At 40.7% G+C, this 16188-nt stretch overlaps 1 protein-coding gene across 1 annotated transcript in view; it reads left to right on the top strand.

The window, feature by feature from the left end:
• Positions 1 to 16188, top strand: part of GLUD1 (glutamate dehydrogenase 1) — a 37269-nt gene that overhangs the window by 1772 nt on the left and 19309 nt on the right. Inside the window, exons 2-4 of the mRNA XM_044239987.1 lie at positions 13345 to 13425; positions 13940 to 13995; positions 15117 to 15180. Of these exons, the coding sequence (XP_044095922.1) occupies positions 13345 to 13425; positions 13940 to 13995; positions 15117 to 15180 (201 nt within the window). The remainder of the gene's footprint in view (positions 1 to 13344; positions 13426 to 13939; positions 13996 to 15116; positions 15181 to 16188) is intronic.

Below are 16188 nucleotides of genomic sequence, written 5' to 3'. Positions count from 1 at the left end.
GCATTGACGCCACCTTCTTTTAGGACAGACCTTTAGAGCTTAATACCCTCTAGCTCTCGTTGCTCTTCTCAAACTAATATTTGAACCACTTTGACCTTTTTTTTTTTTTTTTTTTTTAAAGATTTTATTTTATTTATTTGAGAGAGAGAGACAGTGAGAGAGAGAATGAGCGAGGAGAAGGTCAGAGAGCGAAGCAGACTCCCCATGGAGCTGGGAGCCTGATGTGGGACTCGATCCCGGGACTCCAGGATCACGCCCTGAGCCGGAGGCAGTCGTTTAACCAACTGCGCCACCCAGGCGCCCCGAACCACTTTGACCTTTAATTTCCCTTTGCACCTCCAAATTATATAAAAGTTAGTTTCCTACATCACCTTCCTTCTTCCTACCACTCCCTTATTCTCTAAACCAAGAATACAAGTTTAGGCTCCCAAGAAAAGCAAACAAGGATGTTGGAGGAAGAGAAGTTAGCAAATTCTAAGTTGCTATGTTTCTTTAAAATGGCCGTCTAGTTGATATTACTGTCCTCTTGGCAGTATATTCCAGTCGCTTAAAAGATAAGCAAGTAAACCATTGTATATATTTTTCTGCAGGGTCTGATTTCGTTTCCTTGAAGTTCTTTATATTCCTCTATTCTTTATATTCCTCTATTCTTTATATGCTGAGTCCTCTCCTGTCACAACTCTACAAACTCACTAAAGCAACTAAAATTTACCATGGTTTGTCAGTCCTCCTCCTCTTGCTGCCACAGCAGTTTTAATGCGAAAATACTGAACCTAGCCAAACCACATCAGCCATATTAAGGCTCTGTTACTGTAGCATTTGCTTGTACCGAAGGGTAAGAAACAATTCTCTCCAATTTACCCCATTTACCGGAAGGCATGTACTGAAAGTGCTATTAACTCCCAGCTTACAAACAGAGAGAAACCGAATTGAAACTAATAATTAGTTAAGCAGGCATTGCAAGATAATGTAACATGAAAATTGGCCTTTATAAAGTGGTGAATGTATTATCTTAGGGAATTTCAAAGACTTCAAGGAGATAATAGGATTGATTGGGCAGGATTATTTAGCTATGAAAGGCCTTAAAAATATTTTTGTGTGCTTTACTTAATGCATGGGTGTGCTAAATAGTTGATCAGCAAAATTTGGGTAATGTGGACGTGCATGCTTTGCTTTTTGTAACACTCCAGGATCTTTCGTCCCATTTATTACTTCAGTCTGACTGCAGAGAATGTGTATTCGATGAGCACCCGATTTTGAGTAGATTTTGTTTCCAATTAAACATTTAAAGCTTTTTTTTAACTTACAGAAAGGTTGTTGACCTACATGGTTGCACTCTGGTCTTACAAAAGTTATTAGGTGATTGAAATTTCCAAGGATGCTTTGGATAATCCCTGTTGCTTAAGTAAATCTTTCTCTTTTAAACACTTTTCTCTCACCACCTCAGCTGCCTTCTCTGCCAGTGTTCTTGCGCGTGCGTGCACACACACACTCACACACACATAGCCTTGTTGGCTGTTCATCTTTTTCATAACCCTCAGTGTTCTGCATCTAATCTTCCCTCAGGAGTGACCTTCTACCTGAGTTTTCTGAAATACAATTTTCAAGGTTGAAGCAAACTAACAACCTAACGATAATCTGTGTAAGGGGAACAGGTGGTTTGAAGACCTGGGGGTGGCTGATGTGTACTTTATTCCAAGTAAATATTTAATAATACATTTTGGGTTTTTTGCTCCTTTCCCCGCAAAGCATATTTACCTGAAGTCATCAGATTTTACATCTATTAAGCATTTGCAGTAGAGTATGCTGTAAACTCTAGAGGGAAATTTCAAGAGCAGACTTAATATTTTCAACAAAGATGAATATTGTGGGAATTTCTGCTTTGAGAAGACTTTTTCATAGTTTCTTACATGTTTGAAAACATTATCAGTGATTGTTTCTGTTAACTTTCTCAGAATAGATTCTAGATTCTGTTGGCCCATGGTTCTGCAACCAGTTCTGAGACAAGTGCAGTACCTTTTCAGAAAGATGTTTATCGTTTAAAAATCAGTTTTGGGGGCGCACCTGGGTGGCTCAGTCAGTTAAGCAGCTGACTCTTGTTTTCAGTCATGGAAGTCTTGGGATCCCTAGCATGGGGCTTTGCACTCAGGGGAATCTGTTTTGAATTCTCTCTCTCCCTCTGCCCCTCCCCCTGCTCTTGCGTGCTTCCTCAAGTCTTTTAAAATTTTGAAAAAATAAATGAAAGTCCGTTTTGGAGGAGAAGTACAGATTGATATTAATTGACATAGGAGCAATTTAACTTTATCTCCTAGGTGGTTTTTCCCCACCTTCTTACTTTCATATTAGAACTAGTAAGCCAAAGTTCCCTGTTCCTCCTTCTTCCTTCTATCATAGAACTTTCTAAAATTATCATCATTTTAAATAAAGTTTATGGGGGTGCCTGGGTGGCTCAGTGGGTTAAAGCCTGTGCCTTTGGCTCAGGTCATGATCCCAGGGTCTTGGGATTGGAGCCCCACCTCTGGCCTCTCTGCTTGGGGGGGAGCCTGCTTCCTCCCCTCTGCCTGCCTCTCTGCCTACTTGTGATCTCTGTCTGTCAAATAAATAAAATCTTTTTAAAAATAACTAAATAAATAAATAAATAAATAAAGTTGATGGACTACAAATGGAATAGTCTGGTACACTGACCCCTAAATCTTTTGTTAAACTGTAAATATCAGTATCTCCCCCCCCCCCAAAATGTATAAACTATAATAACCCATGGACTTGTTCTTTAAGAGCCAAAATGCAAAAAGAAGCAGTGGGAGGTAGATAGTGTTTGTTCTAGTCCCTGGGGGACAGGATGCTGGGTGGAGGGTATTGGAGGCCGCTGAGGTTCGGAGTCCAATAGTATCATTCAGCCAGTCCTCTGGGTTACCACTGCATAGTGAATGGTGGTGCTTTGTAGGAATAGTGTAGAAGGTACTGATACTGTTTTAAAATGACGCATGCTCTGCCTTCACTAGAAAAAAAAAATGTTTCTGACTTACTTCTGCTGTGCCAGATTGACAGCCGGCAGAACATGGGTAACTTTGAATAAATGCTCACACTCAGTATTCTTGAAGTGTGAGCGTGTGTCTGCATCTGTTCCCACAAGAGAAAATGTAGCCTTTGTAGATAAACTTAGGATTTAACTCAGTCTGAAAATTCCGTTAAAAGACAGGTGATTTGTAATGTGTTCTTGCCCTAGCCCTCATCCCTGAGGGTTTTGTTGCTGTGGCTCCTGCTGTTGTTTTTAATCCTTTTTAATTAAATCCAGAACTGGGTTGCCATGATTGAGGCTTTTGAATTTCATGGAAGCCAAATGCCCTTGACCCCCCCTCCCAATATACTAGAGAATGAAGAGCTAGGAATATGGTGGAGACAAATGCATCAGATGGGATGCATCAGAAGGCAGTTCAGTCTTCCCCTCACTTCGGGCAAATCCATGTAGGTGGCTGGCCCTGGCAGTAGAAAGGCGGTATGCAGGAACACAGACGCTGCCCACTCATTACGCAGAGAACACATTGCAGGAATTGGGGCATCAAAAATCAGAGGACAAGTACCAGTTTATTAAACTTCAATAAAAGTGGCAGTGTTTATATTTTAAATAGAAGAAGTAAAAATCAAACATGAGTTTTCTGGTTTGTAGAGGGAAGAAATTAGGTGGCATACAGCTGTTGATAATAATTTAGATTAAGAAAATTGTTTTTGTCCAGTGATGTTTAAAGGTGCTGAGAGTTCTGCCAAGAACCAATAAAGACCAAAATAATTAGCTTTGGGTTGTTGAAGAATTCCTAGGCAGTAGCCTGACATAGGATTTCCAGGATGTTGTGGGACTTTTTTTCCCATTTATTTTGCATAATATTAGATTTTCATAATACAAAAACAAAAAAAACACAAGACCTCTTCCATCACTGCAGTGAAGAACATTGATTCATAAATAACCCATGATGGCTGTACCCAAGAAACTCCTATTAAAATAGCTGTATATCATTCAGATAAATAGTGATAACGGTTATAAAATGAAAAATGAACCAACTCTCTCCAGCTCTTTCCCATGAAATAACTGAACAATTTTCCGTCCACAGTTCTCACCTAAAACTGACCTAGCTATCACAGTGAGGCAATCTTTTCCCCTTTCCAGAGGCAGAAATTTATGTAGATTACTCACTATCAAAAAGACTGAAGCATTGGTGTATGAAATCCTATGGCTAAAGGCAGGACACTCTGCCTTGGTTTCACCAAGGGCAGAGTGGTGTCCTGGGAGAAGGCTGCTCTAGACCTTAATTTCCTTTCCCAAAGGCAGCAGCACCTGAGAGATCTGTCTCCACACAGGTAAACTGGCAAAGCAAGGGGTGACCTAACAGCTCACATTTGTTGAGCTCTCTGTGGACACCAGGCATTTTGCTAAGAGCTTTTCATGCATCATCGCTTTTATTCTTCACAACAACCTCATGAACACACTGTTGCCCCGACTTGGAAAAAGGGATACTAGGGCTGAAAAGATTCCTCCAGTAAGGTTACACCCCCACCCAGTTTAAGTAGCAGAGTTGGGGTTCGGGCTCCCATCCTCTGGCTCCAGCACCCACCTCCTTGATGATTATTTGGGATCTATTCACATGGAAAAAAATGACAAGTTATATCCTAAGCAGTGACTGAGAACCATGTCACGCCCTCAGTACCAGGACTCCCGGACACTTTGGATCGTTTGAAATGTGTTAAAAGCTATTAGAAGGCCTCCCTTCCTAGAAAATGCTTGCATATTCCAACAGCTGTGCGTATAAAACTCGCTCATATCTGAAATCTTTACGGGCCCATTTATTCCAGTCGGCCGTGAAAGAACTTCCTAATGAGAGTTTTCCGCTGAAAGGTTTGAAGAGCTGTAGTGTTGAACAGTTTAATGTGACAGTCAGGAGAGCTCCTTTCCCTACCAGAGTGTTAGAACATGGATCTTGAAGGGTTTTCGAAGGAATCATTTTAACAAGGCTTTCTTCTGAGTGCCTCTTCCTTAAAAACTCAGAAGTTACAGTTTGTCATGAATTGCTATTTCTCTGGATTATTCTTGGCTAGAGAAAAATGTGAAAGATGACTCAAATGAAAATTACAAAGGTTGCAGTAGTGTGACTCCTTTTGCCATATATCATCATCATAAATACATGGACATGGGCCTTTAAAAAAAAAAAAAGGCATTTTGTACATTTGAGCCTTAGGATGTACATGGACTCCTTGTTGTTTTTAATCCCTTTTACCATGAGAGAAACTGCAAGGGAATAGTAGTCAGGGGTGGAAGTCCCCGTATTGGGGGTTTACTGAATAAGGACTGTGTTCATTATGTGCTATAGATGATATTCCAGATAAATCAATTTTTCCATTATGTCTTAGTTTTCCCTGCAGGCAAGAGCTTTAAACGTTATGCTTAATTAAGGAGCATTCCTTAACTCCTGGGGATTTCTGATAGTTCACCTGTTCATTACAGGCATTTTAATCCCTGCTCTGTCAGGTACAGTGCTCTTCCTCTTCACTGGGGAACTATCCATAAGAAAGCTTTAACAAAACAAAGCTGATTTTTTTTTCTCTCAGTGTCTTTTCATTGATTTCCTCAGAATAGAACAGAATCCCAAATCTCTTAAGGTATCTGTGGCATTCTCCTTTTGTTTTTAGCTCAGTATTCTGTTTCTACATTTTCCTTTCCCAGAACTAGTCAGTAAATGACACAATTGGGAACACTCAACAGTGCATTGCTACAGTAGGAGTTAAAAGAAAATACCAGGAAATGACCCTCTTGATCTGTAAGCAGGGAGGGCTGGCTAGGATTTGGATGGGGGAAAGATGATTTTAGATAAAGAGAAATAGAGGGGGTGACTGATTAAGCCCAGGTAAGAGGCAGGACCATGTGATGGGGTCATAGGGACACCCTGTGTGTGTGTAAATAGGGGAAAGCCAGGGTTCATGGCATGATGAATATTTTTTTGGTCTCTGCTCCTAGTTCCTGACACACAGCTCCTAAAATCCTTGTAATTTCCTGAGTGATAGAGATGCTGAGAGCCTCTTTTGTCCTAATATTTGGTCTTGACTCCAGTTCCTGACACAGAGCTCCTAAATCCCTTGGAATTTCCTGGATGATAGGAGCATCTTTTGTTTTAATGAGGCAACTCTTGGTGGGTTCCTGGATAGCTTCAGGATGGCAGCTGGCCACCAGAAGGATGAAGCCATGATGAGTAGCTTAGAACTCTCAGCCCCATCCCTTATCCTTCTCCATGGAGGTAAGAGTAGTTGGACATTGAGTTAATAGCCATCACGCCTACGTGAGGAAGCCTTCATAAAAATCCCAAAGGACTAGATTCTGAAAGCTTTCTGGTATTCATCCATGTGCCAGGAGGATGGCATACCTGTGACACAGGGACGGAAGCTGCTATACTGAGGACCCTTATAATAAAGCAGTGAACATATGTGAAGTGTTCTCTTGAGTTCTGTGAGCCATTATAGGAAATTATCAAACCTGAGGAGGGAGTCATGGGAGCCCCAGTTTGTTACCAAGTTGCACAAAAGCCTGGGTACCCTGAGCATGCAATCCTTGTGATGAAGATGAAGGCCAGTCTTGTGGGACTAAGCCCTTAATCTGTGGAGTCTGTGCTAACTCCATGTAGCCAGTGTCAGAATTGAGTTAAATTGTGTACAACAATCAGTTGGTGCCCACAGAGATTTAGAGAACTGGCTGTTGGTGTGGAAAACCCACACATCTGGTGTCAGAAGTGTACAAGCAGAAGAAACCGCTTTCCCTTTATGCTTGTTGGGTGGATAATAACTCTGGGAGGGCCCAGAAGGCTAGGCAGCAGAGGAACTGAGAATGAGGTAAAGCCTCTATTTCTAGCCTGAGGCACCGTTAGGGAAAGGGGTGGTATCAGCTACCCGGAAAGTACAATTAGGAAAAAGGGCTGGATTTTTAAATTAAAGGAGATCGGGTATAAAATGATCCTTAGGACAATTGCAAATACAGGCATATGTATTTTCTTGATCTTACTTCGGCAAAGTACAGTCACTGCCTGTGGCGCTTGTCTAGTCCCTGTCTTCTGTCTTCCTCTAATTATCTTCCTGCTCTTACGATCCATCTCAAATGTCACCTAGACTTATTCATTATTTATATGAAACTGGGTATCTGTTATGTCAGTTCTTTACCTTTTGAATCTTTTTATAACAAGTTACCTTTATGTTTTCCTAAATGTCATCTGATTTTATATTCACCACTTTTACCCTGGCATCGTTTCCAAGACCTGTTTGGTGGGAAGCAGGGACTAAGTTTACTGCTATTAGCAAAATAAGCAATCTGTGAAACGAGTGATCAAGATTCCCCCGTCTTAATCCATAATCTTTCCTCCATCTATTGGGCAGTAAGTTCAATACTTACTATAAGACAAAGCTGCACATTCAATAAACAGTACGTATTTAAATGCAGGGAAATGATTTCAGAGGATATGTATGCAAACTCACTCACTCTCTCACAGTGCTAAGAATGGTCACCCATAAGGAAAAGACAGGGTTTATGTAGTGATAGGGGAGATTTCAGTTTTTTCTGTGTTTAAGTTTGGATGAACACATACATACGTGTTGAAACTCTAAATATTAGTGAAAAGAAGAAGTGAAATGTTTTTCATTTCTCCAGCATTAGCTAAACATATGTTTCCCAGAACTTACAAAGTTTGTCTCTTCAAAACACTTCAAGATTTTGATAGAAGATTCTGCCTTCTTACACAGACAGGGACACTGTCAAAGCAGTTAAAGGTATAACTTTCCTTTGCTCCCAAACAAAACGCTCTCTGCAGTGCCGAATGAATTTTTATCTGAGACTTCCCATATTTTCTGTGGTGGTTCCTCACTGCTGCTTGCCCTCCTCTCTTCATTTGTAATTAAGGTATGCCATTCTCTTGCACGTTAGAGATTATATTAGTATTAAGTGAGAAAAGTGTTCTCAGGAGTAAATGGAAAGAGGGTTAGTGCATGCATTTTATGAATTCTCAGCTCTTTTGCTTTCCTGTGAGTTCTGTGCTTGTGGTAGAACTCTTCAGAACCTCTCTGAAAAGAGATCGAATACAGTTGGAAACTGAACTTTTAATAAATCAAGCCCTATTAAAAGATCTTAGTTCAAGTAATTTTTAAAACCATTTGAGTTGTCGTGAATCTATTCAGTTAATGATTCATCATAAAAAAAAAAAAAAAAACCAATGTTGGCTCAGTTGCTAGGAGCTTTTTTGTCTGTTTTTGATTTTGAGTCAGCTAGCGAAAGGAAAAAAATTAAAGCTACTCAGTTGTGGTTTTCACTGAATCTTTTCTCAAAGTAAGGAGCCGGTGTGGTTTCTTCATCACTAGAGCAGCCTCAGCTAATTTTTGCGTTTGTTTTTTTCTAGAAAAATGTGCTGTATACCAATCATGAGACTCTTGAGGATGAGACTCTTTGGTCATTAAGTCAAAAGGCAGAGAAACGCTCTCTGTTGTGTAGCATGCAGATGTATGCCTGTTATTAATGTTCTTTTGAAACATCTGGATGCCCGTTAGCCTAAAATAATTGTATGGTAGAGTTAATTACTCTTCAAAGCTGTGTCACCAACCCTTCCTCCAACTTCACCAGGTTTGATAGATGATAAACCTTGTCATGGGTGCTATTTCTTCAGTTTCCTCTGGTGAACTAGAAGTTCAAGTTACTCTGTGGGCCAGTCAGAATGTGGTCCTTGATTTTTAGACCCTGTTTCTAATGACACATGTGTAATCACCCAGTTCTTGTTCTAGTTTGGCCAGCCATGGACTCCTGCTTTTCACTGCACGTGTTCATCTCCAGTGTGACGCCTGCCAGTGCTGTGTTCAGAGACCCAGTTGGCCTCCTCCTGAACCCTAGTAGTGCTGATGGCAGCACAGGCTACCCTGAGGACTTCAGGAAAGAAAAAAGTCTGGATTTGCTTTTCTCAGTTCCTGGAATAAAACTTGGGGTCCTTCTAGTTTCTATCCTTGTGCCTCCATCCAGTCCCCGCCTGTCCCGACTCACCTTTAGCCTTCTCTTGCCATGCTACCCATCCCACAGGAAAGACGGAAAAGTGTGGTTTTAGAAAAAGAGAAAATATCAGACTGCACCTAAGATCCTTGTTTCATTTTGGTTTAAAACATTTTAAGCTTTCCTGGTTTTCATGTGTGTGTATGTGTGTGTATTACCTGTTATTTGGCTTTACTGAACAACTTTGTATTTGAATTCTGTATTCTTGACACACTGGAGGCATTCAGAAATGCTCTGTTTTCCCCCTTTCAGAACTTCAAAGCATAACATGTGGTGACTGTCCTAACTTGGGGTAGTCAGTGTCACATCAAGTATATGTCTGTCACATTGCTTGGTCCCTCACTCACCCCACTTGCCTTGGTATCTCATAACTGACTGGCTTTGTATACAGTAAAGAGCGACTTCTTTTTTGCCCTCATATTCTTAATATCCAATAGGATGTGGGTAAGAATTTTTAGGTGACAGTATATTTTTAGTAATTACCTTTGGTTTCCAGTCCCATGAGAAGAAAAGCAAGTGTAGCTTTCCCTTAGATGTGGATGAACTCTCTGTTCTGATGCCTGTTTTTGTGTCAAGTATTGGTACAGTACAGAGTATTTTTTTATGGCTCTACTGGAGAGTTTTTTCCAGACTAACAGTTTAAGTAACCCTGTGTTAATGTGTCTGCCAGCTTCCAGAAGTCAAAACATTTGTGTATCAACTGATGAATTAGAAAGCTGAAAGGAAAACCTGTTTTTTCTTTAGCCCAGCAGTGCCATGTGTGTTGGTTCCAGGGTCCACCTTCGCCCCCACCTTCATCTGCTCCAGGGCTTATCCCCCTGATTCTTCTGCTCCTGCCTCAGTTCACTGGACTCCTTCAGGGGTTCATAGCCTGCCAGAATAGGCTGGTGTGAAAGGTAGTCTATCTAACTGCTGCTCTTCCCTGGCGTGTAGCTGAGCTCTGACTGGGTGTGGCTCGGAAAGAAAATTTTACTTTACAAACAAGAATTCCTGGGTTCTGTCCAAGCAGAAACATGTTTTTTGTTATACATGTACAGTTTCTGACTCATATCATTCCAGGACTTCTGCAGTAAAATAGACATTTTGTTTACAGTATTTCGTACAAGCCGGAGTCCAGTTTCTAATTAACATCAGTGTCTAGAATAATAGGATTGCTCTCAGATTTGTGAATGTTACTTTTCAAGCTGTTTTCAGTTTCCCACCAAATGTATTAGTTAAAAACACTGGATAAGGGACAATAACTTTTCCCCTCCCTTAAGAAAGCAAGGAAAGTGGTAACTACACTCTGAGCACAGTAGAATGTATAGACTTTTCTAGTCATTCTGGTGTGATATACCTGAAACTAAGGTGTTTTTTCTTTTCTTTTCTTTTTTTTTAAAGATTTTATTTATTTATTTGACAGACAGAGATCACAAGTAGGCAGAGAGGCAGGCAGAGAGAGAGAGAGGGGAGGAAGCAGGCTCCCTGCAGAGCAGAGAGCCCGATGCTGGCTCCATCCCAGGACCCTAGGATCATGACCTGAGCTGAAGGCAGAGGCTTAACCCACTGAGCCACCCAGGCTCCCCAGTGATTTTCTTTTAAAGAAAGCAAGGGAAATTAAATAACTGAGCAACCACTTCCCTGGGCTCTAAAAGAACAGTGAAAAAAGTGCCTTGTGTGTAATATAAATACTAACTCTTCATAGCAGACTGTTTTTTCTACCTTCATGAATTTATCTTGAGAAGTAATGAAATCAAGTTTTATTAAGTTGTTTAAGCTCCTGTCAATTTAGACTTTTTAAAACCTAAATTTCTGGATCTGCCACCACATGGTAATACTTCCAGTAGCGGTGATAATGGCCAAGATTGAAGCTATGGCCACACGCAGGTACTGTCCTGTGCAGGCTTGATTCGAACCGTGAGCGCTATGTCCCTGTTCCCCAGGTAAGCAGGCGCAGGCCACCGCATTTGCTGCTTCGGGGGACTCAGCTTGGTTAGGAAGTGCCCAGCCCCTGGCCCAGGTCCCTGGCCTAGCAAGGTTTCCACTGAGTCATGTGCATGATACATAGTAACAGTTTTATTGGTTTTAAAAACACATTGTGGTGTTTGAGCAGAATTTTTTTGTTTTAAAGAAAGAAATGTTTGATCTTAATATTACTTACAGGTTTTTTTGTTTTTGTTTTTTTTTTTTGTCTGGAGTACACTTTAGGACCTGGTACTTCTGCCTCTTTCTAGTTTCTAGCCCTTTGGTAATACACGCAGACACTGCCAGTGAATTATTTAGAACTTACGGGCATGTCAGAATTTTTAGTGACCATGGCCTTTCTGTCTTAACACCTTAGTCAAGAAATACTCAGATATTTATTTACACGTATTTGAGCACCTAATACATGCTTGCCATTTTCTGTGTTAGGTACTAAGAATTAAAGCAGTGAACAAGAAAAGTCTGTCCTCATGGTGCTGCTAGCTTTCCAGGTGGGGAACCCAAGACTGTAAACAATATATATAATGTAAAGTCAGTGGTAAAACATTAAATAAGGTAGAGGGGAATAGAGAGTGGAGATGAGGAAGGTGCTTTTTAAATAAGGTGGTCAGGAAGGGCCTCTTGGAGTGAAGCCAGTTTTAATAGAGGCCTGAAGAAAATAAGAAAGCAAGCTCTATAGCAACAGATAGCGGGTAGATCCTTTTCTTTTTCTTTGTTTACAATTCCTTCCTTCCTTCCAAAGATTTTATTTTTTTATTTGACACAAAGGGGGAGGGAGCAAGCACAAGCAGGGGGAGCGGTAGGCAGAGGGAGAAGCAGGCTGCCTCCTGAGCAAGGAGCCAGAAGTGGGGCTCCATCCCAGGACCCTGGGATCACGACCCAAGCCAAAGGCAGCCACTTAAGTGACTGAGCCACCCAGGTGCCCCCACCAGTAGATCTTCTTTTAAAAATTGTTATATCTCATCTAAAATTTCACTAACATAAATTTGTTCCCAGATAATCTGAGAACCCATTATATGTAAGATCTCTTCTTACAGCTCACTTTTCTAAATGTAATCATTTTATTTTTCTAATAAGCCAGAGAAATATGTTCGGGTTTAGAATTTGCCCTTTATGATAGCATATACAAAAGATAAAATTCTCTTAAGCTGTATCATTTGTGTTTAGATGGATATTTTCTGAACTACATAAGAAGCCAGCTTTTAAAAGTGATTAGGAGTTTTCTCAACCTGCTAGTTTATGAAATATTGTATATTTCTATCTAAAAAGCTTTTATTCCCAAAATTCTTCTTTAAGAGATATCCCTGAGGTCCCCCATTACTATAACTCTCAGTGGAAGTTGTACCCAGCTTCATTCAGATCCTTCGTCGCTCAAAAACACAGTGCTCACGAGCCCCAAGTTGCACGCAAACATCAACCTCACTCTGGCCTTCTTCCTTGGGGTTGAGAAACAGTGATCAACAGAGGATGAAAGGTGGCTTCATGCTACACAACTCAGGAGCGTGAGTGACCAGGATCCCCAAAACCAAAGTAGTGGGCATACTCAGTCTCCGTGTCCCTTCTACCAAACACCTAATCACTCCCAAGCACAGGGACATTAAGACACAGTTCCCTGTCGCTTGGCCTCCTCCCATCCTTGCAGAAAGAGCAGAGGGAATTACTGAGAAAGGTCTGTCAGCTTCTTACCTCTTGGATGACAAGCTAGCGGTGAGTGAAAAGAGGAAGAGGTAAGGATCTCCTACACTTGTCTGAAGCCAGAACTAGACAACCTGATCTAAGTTGAATCTGTTGGATCTGTTGACCATCCATTTGCTTATATTTATCTGCTCTCAGAAAGAAAACATTTTTTAACTCCTTGCCACCAAATCACCTACGCCAAATAGTAAAAGAATAAATGACTTTGCTGAATTAGTTGCCTTCTTAAGAGTATTGGAAACATTGATTTGAAGGTAGTTTTTGTCTTGTGAAGTCACACTGCGCTGTAAGCCCCTCAAGGACAGGACTATGGCTCATCTGTTCATCTCCGGGAGCACTGCTTGATGCTCTTACCACTCCTACCAGAATGCAAACACTGTATACCCTCGCCAGTCTTATTCCCTTAACTATCAGAATACTTAAAAATCCAGTTCCATACTCATCTGTAGCCCTTGCTAGGTGTCTCATTAGCAGGTTTTCCTTGACTTTGTATCACAAGCTACTCTAAGTGTTCTTGGAAGTAACCAGGGAATGAAATGCAGGAAGTGTGGACATTTTTCAGCTTCTGGCACTTCTTTTCACCAGCGGAAGGACGTTCTGAATCCATCCCCTTCTTTCTTGCCCCACAGGGATTCGTTACAGCATGGATGTGAGTGTGGATGAGGTGAAAGCTCTGGCCTCGCTGATGACCTACAAGTGTGCGGTGGTCGGTAAGTGATCCCCTTTGCTGCTGCCGGATAACGCTTTGCTGAAACGCGTCTACACACCGGGTTACTTTTAGGGGGTTATTTAAGTTGCACCATTTAATGCTTACATCATTTTTCAGTTAGTCTTAATTAAGATGTAGTCTCTTTTTTTTTTAATGGAAAACTTTTTATAGAAACAAATTGAATTTTCTTTAAATGTAGATCTTTTTTAAAAATCCCTTTCCATGCTCAGTAAATAAGACCAAATCATGGTAGAAGGAATAAATTTTTTCTTTTCGAAGTAGTAAAGCACAGTGAATAAAAAGGCATCATAACTTGCCCAGCCTTATCATTTCTGTTCCACTAGAATTTTAGTTCAAATACATTTTAAGAGATCAGTGTGGGGTTAGATCTTGAATTTTCTAAAGTTCAAGCTTGAAGTGTCATATTTGAATTATTGTAATACGCATAGTGCTTTGTGCCTCTTGACTTTTTTTGTCCTTTGTATGGAATAGCAACTTGCAGCCTTCTCTTTCAGATGTGCCATTTGGGGGTGCCAAGGCTGGTGTTAAGATCAATCCCAAGAACTATACTGTAAGTATCAAAATGATACTTGTCCACATGGACACTCACAAAGGACTTGAAATTATAGGGTTTCTGTGTGTCCCCCATACCAGTGAGATTAATGACCCCTGTTGCTTTTTAAAGGAATGGAAAAACAAGTAAATAATTAACTCATTGAGTGTGGTGCCATGTAAAGGTCACCTGCTTAACATCAATGTCCTCTTTCATTTTTACACTTGGTTAAAAGGTAATTAATACCTTCATATTCTTAGGCATTTATATCCATGTCATATTTTCTACAATATAAATATAATATGCTCTGTATACATTTAACATGTTGCTGTGATCTATGGGTGTTTTGGGGGGGTTGTTTTGTTTTAATTTTATTTATTTAAGAGAGAGATTGAGAGAACGAATGAGGGGAGGGGCATATTCCCTGCTGAGCAGGGAGCCTGACAAGGGACTCCCATCTCTGCACCCGGGGATCATGACCTGAGCCAAAGCCACTTAACCAACTTGAGCCCCCCAGGCACCCAGATCTTAGATGTTTATATCGGGATCTCAAGGTCTAGTGACAGATGCCTTAATTTAGTAAAAATCTTACCATTTTTCCTATCAATTCCCAAATTAATTTAAGCTGGCTGTTATATACCATTGGGATTGCTTATAGGGTGCTGTATTAATCAAAAAGAACAGAAACTGGGATTTGAGCCCCAGTTCTACTATCTGATATTTATATAACCTAATTTCTGATCTGTCATTTTCTTATCTTTGAAATGGAGATGCCAGCTTTATGAGTTAGAAGGATTACTACACAAGATGTATGAAAATGTCCTGGGATGCCTGGGTGGCTCAGTGGGTTAAGCCACTGCCTTAGGCTCAGGTGGTGATCCCAGGGTCCTAGGATTGAGTCCCGAGTTGGGTTCATGGCTCAGCAGAGAGCCTGCTTCTCTCTGCCTCTGCCTGCCTCTCTGGCTGCTTGTGCTTTTTCTCTCTCTGACAAATAAATAAATAAAATCTTTTTAAAAATGAGTACATGAAAATGTTCTATAAACAGAAAATATGATGCAACTATTACTTACCTCCACCAGTGGTTTTCTCTGAGAAACATTTGTTTCATTGTTGTTTTGTTTTCATTTTTTCCTTTATAGGATAATGAGTTGGAAAAGATCACAAGGAGGTTTACCATGGAGCTGGCGAAGAAGGGCTTTATTGGTATGTGTTACCTTGTAGGCTTGTGCATAGAGTAGGAACATCTAACTTCTGTGTTTGTCTGTATGTACCTGGGTAGAACTGCCCCTTTGCTTTGAGAAACGGGGCTCTGTGATAACTGTGGTGGGCGCACACAGGCCTGGTTTTGATGCATCTCTACAAGGCAAGTTCAGGTTCTTGGTTCGCAGTGTGGACACCAGGGGGCCGCTGCTACCTTGGCTCCCTGTACAGTCACTGTTGGGATGACCAGAAAGATTTAGGAAATAAGTAATGCCTGTATTACAAATATTTTCTAATGTGTAAGAAGCACTTTTATGATCGTAATCCTGTTGTGAAAGCAGTGAGAAATCGGATACCTTTGGGGATTGGAGCCAAAAGCTGAAAGCCGGCTGCCCCTTCAGAGAGTGAGCAGAGGCTAGGAGGTGAGGGGCTCCCACAGTGGCTCACTCTGCTGTCACTGGCTGGTTTAGAGGGTTCTCCCGGACTCCTGATGTTTGTCACAAGGCCCTTTGGCCAAAGAGTAGATTTCTGACGGTGCTGATCTTCATTGGCTTGCTGTTTTTGTATCATACTGTCATCTGTGTCCTGTGTTTTTTGTGTGGGATGGCGATATTCTTTGCTATGATGTATGACTATTCATCATTTACTCTTTAATTTTTCAAGCAAATTAAGTCTGTATTTCTTCTGTTGTGGTAGAAGAATCCTAATTTGTTTTAATAACATAAAAGTATTTAACAGAATGTTTGCCCTTGTAACAAAGACTGACTAATAAGAAGGAAAATCTACTTTTTCTGTTTTGCTGCCCCTGGGTTTTCTCACCCAGCATTCTCCCCACCATTGACCTGTTCCTATGAGGTTAAGATATTCTTATTTTGAAATTTGCCCTCTTCTTATGGAAAAAGAGCATGAAATAAACCAGTACGGAAATAAATATAAGTAACACGAGAACTTTACCAGATTTGGTCTGGTTTAAATGATTTGATCATTTTAAAGGCATTTGGATTCTTGGCC

Source organism: Neovison vison, chromosome 2 (assembly GCF_020171115.1).
Source record: "Neovison vison isolate M4711 chromosome 2, ASM_NN_V1, whole genome shotgun sequence".
NCBI classification, from domain to species: Eukaryota; Metazoa; Chordata; class Mammalia; order Carnivora; family Mustelidae; genus Neogale; species Neogale vison.
Note: the sequence above shows the minus strand (reverse complement) of the source record. Positions and strands in the feature narration are given on the sequence as shown.